The 9,843-nt window shown below is 41.9% G+C and overlaps 1 protein-coding gene across 2 annotated transcripts in view; it reads right to left on the bottom strand.

Annotated features, from left to right (window-relative positions):
- Nucleotides 1-265: 265 nt before the first annotated feature.
- Nucleotides 266-9,843, bottom strand: part of LOC140699561 (trafficking protein particle complex subunit 9-like) — a 103,869-nt gene continuing 94,291 nt past the window's right edge. Inside the window, exon 3 of one of the 2 annotated variants that reach the window (XM_072972214.1) lies at nt 266-793. In XM_072972214.1, coding sequence (XP_072828315.1) covers nt 545-793 — 249 coding nt within the window. In that variant the 3' untranslated portion in view covers nt 266-544. The remainder of the gene's footprint in view (nt 794-9,843) is intronic. The other variant, XM_072972216.1, reaches the window with a different exon arrangement.

Raw genomic sequence — 9,843 nt, 5'->3', positions numbered from 1 at the left:
AAAACACAGAGACTGAAAGATCAGTGGCTGCCAGAGGCTAGAGGGGAAAGAGCAATGAATGAGGTGCAGCACGGAGCATTTTAAGGTCACTAAGACAGACGACTCTGTATGATGCTGTGATGGTGGATACATGTCATTGTACATCTGTCCAAACCCACAGAGTGCACAACACAATGTGTAAATCCTAGTGTCAACTATGGGCTATGGGTGATGATGACATGTCAGTGTAAGTTCACCCATTGTCACAAATGTACACTCTGGTGCAGGTGTCAATATTGAGGAGGCTGTGGGGGCAAACTGCAGTTCATACACCCAATCCAGCCCCAGCCACCGCTGTTAATAAAGCTCTATGGGTGTGTGGACTATCTGGCTGTTCTGGCATCTAAACAGTAGAGCTGAGCAGCTGCACCAGAGATCAGGAGGTTTTCAGACCCTGAAATATTTACCCCCAAGCCCTTGAAAGGAAAAGTCTGCTGAGCCCTGTTCTAAATGAATCAAGATTCACCCTGATGAGGCAGGACAGCAGGGCCCAAACCAGGCATGGTTAATGGGGCTGAAGCAATGTTTTAGTTCCAACACATTTGCTGAAGTCCTGCAAGTCCAGTGACAGACTGTAGCCAGGAAGCGTCTGCAGGAGGAGTCGGGAGCAGGCCTTCCCGCCAGGCTCCGGGATGCCGGGGGCCGCGTGCCGCACGGGGGCCACCCGCTTGAAGAAGGTGGACTTGCAGTGGAAGCCGATCAACTCGTAGAGCTCGGAGAGGATGCTGCACGGCTGAATTTTCTCCTCAGAACGCTGAAGCACAGGGAGAAAAGCAACAACCATCTGAATGAAACACGTAAGTGAAAAAAGACCCATAAAAATGGTTTTCCCTTAAAACAGAGACCCGATGACACAGGAAGGAAGAGGAAGGCTGACTTAGTGCACTGATGGGACCGGATGCAGAAACGCAGGGAAGCAGCACTGTGCAGACACTCCAGACCCCCTCTGGGCCCCACCTCTCCGCATTCCACCTGTCCCTTTACTAGAAAAGCCCGTATTCCCTGAAATAGAGGAATCTGCTACCTAAACATGGGACACAGAGAAGGGAAAGAGGAAAAGGAAGGGAAAGTAAAGGAACAACAGTTCATCTAGACCCTAGGGTCTGGGCGGGACTTTCACCAAACACACAACTTCTCAAAGCACAGAGCGCACAGGGAGAGGCTGACAGAGTGACTGCGACTTCTGCTCCTAAAGCACCCAGCTACCTGTCAGCACACGCTGCGCCCATTACTGAATCATTACAATCATCTCAGAAACAACTACTACCCCGGCTCACAGGCAAGGAAATCTGAAACTCGGGGAGGAATTATTATCATCCTGGAAAAAGTCCCACAGCCCAGTAGTCTCAGAGCCTCCGGCAGACCATGGGCTAAAATGCTCCTCATCACCACGGGCCCTGAGACTCAGGCTGAGGCCACGTCAGGTCTGCACGGGCCCAGAGCACAGTCTGTGGGACAGGAAATGCTCCCACTCGAAGTGCCAGGTCAAGGCCCTCAGGAACTTGTGTAATGAAACCAAATCCCCAAACTCATTTCCAACCCACTGCCCTGTCCGGGAGGACTGCTCGGCACAACTGCGCTGTCACCTGTGCACAGGCTGAGCAAGGGGCCCAGACAGTGATGTGACATCCCAGTGGAAGTGGCTCGGAGACCACTTCATCACAGGACAGATTCTCCCGGCTTCCAACGTTAACTCTCCATTCCATTTCCAACTGGAAAGTAAGTTTAGACTTGTTTTCCTCTCTTAGAAACAAAGAGAGCGGTAACATCAGAGGGAAACTCAAGACTGAGGAAGAGTCTCCTGGTCATTTGCAAGGATAGGCCGGGGAGGGAACAGAGACAGGGATCAGAAAGACCCGTGTTCCAGTCCAAAGTCTGCACGTCACTCTCTTTGACAGTTTCCTTTTTAATACAGGTGATAAAATCTAATTATGATTTTTGGGAAAACTAAATGAAATAACGTATTCCACTAGCATAGGTGTAAAATCCTCCATGAGTGTTCCAGAAATGGACCTGATCGTGGTTAGTTACTGTCTGCCAATTCTTGTGTTCTCAGCTCACATCACCCAACCAGAGATGTGCGAGAGATTGACTCACCAGCCAGCAGCCTTCTCCAACTTGGAAACTTACAGTGTCCGAAGAGCAGGCAGTGTTGGATGCTTTGCGGCACTCTGGAGGTAGCACTCCAGTGATGACTTTAAAAAGCTGGGGAGAATTTAGGGGACCATACAGTTCAAATACAGAGTACTCATTCCATGTCTACAAATATTCATCTCTAGCCATGATGAGTAAGAGAGGAAATACATATTCAAACATACATCATTTTCCCACATAAGTGCATCAAAACAATTTGGAAAGAGTGTAACTTTCTTCTCTAGATCACACAGCGGGGATTACAAGGTTTGTACTGACAGCCCTACTTGTAAATCATCTGCAAACGTAACTGGGTCCACTATCAGTCATCATAATTTGAAGGGAATGTTAGAAAAGAAAAAAGCCAAGCTAATACTCTCCAATCTTTTGTTTGGTTACGATGTCACAGAGGAGATGGACAGCTCAATAAGGAACCACTCTGCCGTGATCACGGAGCCGGGGAGCGGGATGTGCGGCAAGATGTATGATGCAGCCGCAACTGTGCCCATGATTCTAGGCAGGTACCCAAAGTCACCTTGACAAGGTGTGAAACGTTTATGCCCACGTCCTCATAACCTGACATGTATTAAGGAGAAATGGAAACTTATAAACGGCCAATAACCTTGGTGGATACACCGTCCAAAGAGCAAAGTCACAGTTTGACAACTGGCCATCCCGGTACCTTGGGATTCATTCTTGAAGAACCTTAAAAACCACTCCTCTGTCCTCAAGAAGTGCTGCCTACTAGTCCTATCTTTGGCTCATGGATACCACATGTTGAAGTGAACTTCAATGTCTGCACAGATTTGACTGTCTTTCTCCAGGTTCACTTGTCCATTCTGAAGAGGCCTGAGCTAAGTCCAAATTCCTTAAGATTAATTCCCTCCAGTGACAACTCAACGAGCCTGTAATTACAAGCCAACTGAACAGGACTGTCCTCAGCGAAAAATGTCACCAACCCTTCACTGCTTTCTTAAACTCCTCTCCTGGTTAATTGCAACATACTAACACCACCCTCCACCAAGTTCCCCAACTATGTCAAATAGAAAGTAAGGTCCATAAAAGAGGAGACAACTCCATAGTCACCTTTGAATTCCTAGCATAAAGTAATGTCAATAAATAGAACTATGATTATGGCTTCTTTCCTTTAAAACCTTTCTGGTTATTTAAATGAGACCATGGAAGGGAGGTGTTTGAGTCCAGTATCTTGATCCAGAAGACTCTGGAGGCCTTTTTCAGAATGGCTGTCCACTGATTCATTCAAAACACACCTTCTCTTTCCGGGAGGAGCTGTGATTTTCTGCCATGGGTTTGTGGTCACTCTCATGCCAGAACAGCTTTAAACTAAATCCTTACTTTGGATATGTTATTTTTTCCCGCTTCCAAAAAATTTTACTTTCCTTTCTTCCTTGCCTTGAGGAATGCTTTTATTCTTTTCTTTCTAATTCAACCTTTTATAAAGCAGGATTCTCAGGATGTGCTTGGCCTTATATAAGAACAGCCATCCAACTCCCAGTGTGAGAGGCCACAGGCTCACCTCCTGCCCTCCTGCCAGGGCAACTGAAACTCAGTTCAGGAGCCAACCAGCACCCCAGGGCTTCTAAGGCTCACGTATCTCCCAGAATCCCTGCTTTCTGGTTTGTCTTGGCTTCTGAGAATTTCCCCTCACTTTCTTGACAATTAGCTGTGCAGCTTGAAAGATGAGGAAGGAAGGTTTTATTTCTTAATCAGAATTTAAAGGAACTTATGTAATGAAGCTTTTCACGAGTTTCTAGAACCCTCCATTGCTGAGACAGAAAACACACAAGATATTTTCTAAATTTAGCTATCATGTGCATTTTTTCTTTGCTTTTGTTTTGTTAACTGCTAATAGACATTTTTTAATTAAAAAATAAAATAAGGTCCCAAATAAGATAGAAAATTGAAGGGGCAAACAAAATTAAAGAGCAAAGACAGAAAAATGATAAGTACTCTACAAAGTTAATAGAATAAATACACTATGGATCAGACCAGCAATTCTCAGTAACAGCTAATTGAAACCTGACCATGAGGTAAAACGTCTCTCCTGTCAGGAGATGACCAACAGAAAATAGAATTAAATCAACAACCTAAAATTCTAAGTCTGGCGAGGTATAGATGTCTACCAGCTAAGTGTGTCTTCTTCTGGAAAAGAGGGAGACTCACCAGCTCTTTTCTGTGGAGCCTGAGCCCAGGGGAGGACAGTGAAGTGTGTTCTGTAAGTACCCAATTAGCAAAGTGAGTGATGAATAAAGAGATGTGAGCTTTGATGAGAGATGATACTACTATTCACTTGTCCTGTAAAGTATGTCTTCGCGTTCAGAGATCAATATCTCAGCAGGAAAATGCACAGCCCGGGACCAGACCACTTCTGTGATTGTGACACTGCACTTAGATGTCTCAAGGGCACCTCCAACTCCACCTGCAAAGAGCTATCTTCACGGTGTTCCTCCCATAGCCATCCTGCCCAGGGCCCTTGGTCGGGGGCAAGGTCTCCCTGCCTCTCCCAGCTCAGGCCAATCACTCACAGATGTGACAAGACCCCTCCTTCAGGGACAAATTTCCTCAGTCAATGAGATCCACCACCCACACCTGTCCTACCAGGTACTCACTGGCACTCCCTCAGCACTGACTCTGTGCTGGGGACCATGCTGCACACTGTGCACACGTTATCTCACTGGATCTACACAGCAGTCCTGGGAGTTCTGTACATCACTGCTTCTATTGATTAGATAAATTGTTTCACTTCCTTGGGTGTGTCATCCAAAGTGACACGGCTACTGAGCCACAAACCTGGGACTGAAAATCACTTGAAAATTGAACACTGCTACACCTCGCAGCCACCCTACTCTGACTCATCACATCACCTCCTGCCGAGCCTTCTAAATGTTTCTAAGCATTCTACAAGACAAAAGTGATCTACGAGAGCATCGCACTAGCCTACTTAAAATCTGTCAATGACGGTCCACTGCTCTTAGGAGAAAGCCCCACCGGGCCTGAGCACAGCCCAACGGCCCGGCATCCGCTTTCCCTGCGCGGCCGCGCCGCCTCACCCACCACGCAGCTCTACACGTGCAGCGTCCAGGACAGGGATGCTGACTCCGTACAACCCGGGGCTCGTCTCACTCAAACAATGATCACCCTCTTCAGTGGTTACCTTCTTCAATACTGAATCTCAGAAAAATATTTTCTCTGGATGAATCAATATCTTTTTCCTTACAACTTCCCATCATTGATAATGAGCTCCCCCCAAAAGAGAGAAGACCTAATCCTCAGTCTCCTTATCTGTAAAGTGCAAATAACAGGGAAATATGAGAGGTTTTATTAGAAGTAATATTCATGTGAGGCTGAGGGACAATTCCCAACATACAGTAAGTACTCAATATGTGCTTACTTAATATTAATAAGAATAGATTACATTCCAGCAACCTTAAATCAATGCTTTATGGCTTTGTCTAAAAGACTACCGACAAACTGTTGGACGAACTGTTTTGAGCAGATCAGCACAAGTGTACTGGGCGAGGTAAGCGCTGACTCCAGTTACAGCTGCAACCAACCAGCACTACGGGGCGGGAGCAGTTTGCTCAAACTCTTACATGTTGCTTGAGCATTTAGTTGTAGTTATTGAATAAAGACAGGTATTATTTACTCAAAGCTCCTGAAACATAAATCTTCAAAGATTGATGCAAATTATGTTTCAAGTACAACACTCTCACTAGAAATTACTTGAAAATTATAGTCTTAGCTCCTCCGCACATCAAAACAGCATTTTCCTAATGTATCTGACTATGTACTCTGAAAGGATTGTTTAAAAGAAATTAAGATGAAGCCATCCTGAATAAGATCTCAGTATCATCTACACAAACCCCACCCAAAGGTCTCATTTCTCACTTCCACATAGGTGTTCAGATGGCTTAAGCTGGGTCTTGGTTTCTTATGACACGGGGGTGGGAAGAATTGTGGATAGATCAATGTAGCAAATATAAACCTAGTGTATTTGCTATGTAGGAATCCTAGAAATAAATAAATTGATATATATAGTCCCACCCTTATGAAGCTAAGCCGTTCCATTTACAACTGCATAAAAAATAAAATGAGAGATACATTTAACAAAAGTTTACAAGATTTGTACATTGAATATTTTGAAGTATCACCAAAAAAAATTTAAAATATCTTCATATATGGAAGGCATCCCATGATCATGCAATGGTAGAAAATATTGTTAAAAATGTTAAGACTTCCCAAAGTAATCTACATATTTAATGGAATCCCTATCAAAATTCCAGCTGACTTCTTTGCAAAAATTGAAAAACTGATCCCAAAATTCATATTGAAAGCAAGGGACCCAGGTCAGCCAAAACAATCTTGAAAAAGAAGAGCAAATTTGGAGGACTCACTCAAAGGTTACAGCAAATCTATAGCACTCAAGTCATTATGCTTCTGTCATAAGTTTGGATGCAGAAATCTATGAGACACAATAAAAAATCCTGGGGGGAAACTTACATTTACAGTCAGTTTTCCAGAAATGTGCCAACAACACTCCATTGAAAGTATAGTCTATCCAACAAATGGAGCAGAGACACCTGGGTATCTGAAGGCAAAAGAATGAATCTGGAATCTGGACCCCGTATTTTATATAACAAATATTAATTCAAAATGGATCACAGACAGAAACGTAAAAACTAAATATATGAACTTTCTAAAAGAAGACATAGTATGAATCTTTGTGGTCATAGGATAGGCTATGGCTTCCTAGATACAATACCAAGAGCACAAGTGATAAAACAAAATAGATAAAATGGACTTCATCAAATTAAAATCATTTGTTACAAAGGACAACATCAAGAGTGTGAAATGAAAGGGGAAAGGGGTAGCTCAAATGATAGAGTGCGTGCTAAGGAAGAAAAACAAAATGAATAAATCTAATTACCTCCCCTATAAAGAAATTGTTTTAATGTTTAAAAAAATTAAAGTGAAATGACAATCTGCAGAATAGGAGAAAAATCTTGCAAAGCATATATCTAATAAGAGACTAGTATCCAGGATATAAAACAAATGCTTACAATTGAACAATACAAAGAAAATCGACCCAATTTTTTAATTTGCCAAGGATTTAAATAGATACACAATTGGCCAATAAGCATCTGAAAAGATGGTCAGCATCACTAGCGAAATCAAAATCAAAATGAGATCTCATTTTAAACTCACTAGGATGGTTATAATCAAAACATGGACAATAACAAGTGTCAGTCAGGAGGCAGAGAAATGGATACCCTCAATATGCAGCCGTTGGAAAGGGGCAATGGTGCAGCTTCTTTGGAAGAGCCCGATGTTTCCTCAAAAGGTTAGAGTTATGTGGCTGAGCAATTCCACTCCTACATGTAGAGTCATCCTTCAGTGTCCTCGGGGGGTTGGTTTCAGGAACCCCCCACCCTGGATTCCATAATCCAAGGATGATCAAGTCCCTTTGCAATCAGCCATCTGGATCCATGAAGTGGAAACTACAGATATGGTGGGCCAACTGTACAGCCAACAGAATGGAAATGTATTCTCACAAAAACTTGCACATTAATATTCATAGCAGTATCATTCAGAGTAGCTAAAAGTCACTAAAAATATCCATCCATCAATGAATGGATAAACAAAATTACCAAGAATAGTCCCACAAACTTTTGGTAATTGAATCTTTGACAAAGGAGGTGAGAACATACAATTGAGCAAAGACAGCCTCTTCAGCAAATGGTGCAGGGAAAACTGCACAGCTGCATGTAAATCAATGAAGTTAGACTACCCCCTCACAACATACAAAAAAATGAATTCAAAATGGCTTAAAGACTTAAAATTGTAGACAAGACACTATAAACCTCTTAGAAGAAGACATAGGCAAAACATCTGACATATATCTCAACAATATTTTCCAAGAGCAGTCTACTCAAGCAATAGAAATACAAGCAAAAATATACAAGTGGGTTCTAATTAAACTTACAAGCTTTTGCACAGAAAAGAAAACAAAAATTAAAGCAAAAAGACAACGTATGGAGTGGGAGAAAATAGTTGCATTAAATGAAAGTGACAAGGGCTTAATTCCCAGAATATGTAAACAGCTTTTACACTTGATAAAAAAGAAAAACAAACAATTCAATCCAAAAATGGGCAGAAGACCTAAAGAAACATTTCTCCAATGAAGACATACAAATGGCCAATAGGCACATGAAAAAATGCTCAATATCATTATCAGAGAAATGCAAATCAAAACTGCAAACAAGTATCACCTTTCACCAGTCAGAATAGCCATCATTCAGAAGTTCATAGACACTAAATGCTGGAGAGGCTGTGGAGAATTGGGAACACTCCTACACTGTGGTGGGAATGCAGTTTGGTGGAGCCATTGTGGAAAACTGTATAGAGGTTCCTCAAAAGACAAAACCTTGGGGGCCCAGATGACACAGCAATCCCACTCCAGGGCATATATCCGAAAGGAAACGTAATTCAAAAAGACACTTTCACCCCAATGTTCACAGCAGCATTATTTACAATATCAAGACATGGAAACAACCTAAATGTCCACTGACAGACGACTGGATAAAGAGGTTGTAGTATATATGTCCAATAGACTACTATTCAGCAATAAAATAATAATAAAATAATGCCATTTGCAGCAATATGAATGGACCAGGAGAATGACATTCTAAGTGAAAAAAGCCAGAAAGAGAAAGAAAAATACCATATGAGATCGCTCACATGTGGAATCTAAAACAAAACAAAAAAAACACCAAAAACAAAGGAACAAAAAGATAAACTTATCTACAGAACAGAAACAGACACAGAGACATAGAAACCAAACTATGGTTACCAGAGGGGAGAGGGTGTGGAATGAATAAATTGGGAGTTCAAGATTTGCAGATGCTGAGTATGTATACAATAAACAGCAAGTATATATTGTATAGCACAGGAGAATATATTTAATAACTTATAGTAACTTATGTTTAAAAAGAATATGAAAATGAATGCAGGTATGTTCCTATTTAACTGAAGTTTTGTGCTGTACACAAGAAACTGATGCAACACTATAAACTGACTAGACTTCAATGAAAATATTTTTAAATAGACCAAAAACGAAAAAAAAGGAAAAGGATATTATCAAACAAAAAGAATAATGTACTGATTCAGGTTACAATATGAATGAACTTTGAAAATTTATGCTAAAATACGCCCGTCACAAAAGGGCAAATAGTGCCCTTTAAGGTGAACTGTATCTAAGCATTTATTGTACTACTCCTGTAAATTTTCCGGAGTTTTGAAGTCTATCAATATCAAAATAAAATGTATTATTCATTAAAAACTTAAAACCCTTCCTCACAGGAGGGCTTTAATTATTAAATGCAGAAAAGCATGTAAAACTCTTGGAACAACAATTTTCACGTCCACACACAGTCACTGCTGTCACTGCCACTCAGAGTGTGGTGCCAGCGCTGATGACAGCTGCCTCCATTCGCTCCCCTGCAGACAGGAGTGAAGGCCTGAGCTTTGACAGGCAGGGTTTGCGTGAACCTGGGTCAGTCACAGCCACGTCCCAGACTCTGCGTTACCCAACTTTCTTATACAAACTGCAACATGTAATGTAAACACTCTAGAGGGATGTATCTTACAACA

This window comes from Vicugna pacos, chromosome 11, assembly GCF_048564905.1.
Source record: "Vicugna pacos chromosome 11, VicPac4, whole genome shotgun sequence".
Classification (NCBI taxonomy): domain Eukaryota; kingdom Metazoa; phylum Chordata; class Mammalia; order Artiodactyla; family Camelidae; genus Vicugna; species Vicugna pacos.
Note: the sequence above shows the minus strand (reverse complement) of the source record. Positions and strands in the feature narration are given on the sequence as shown.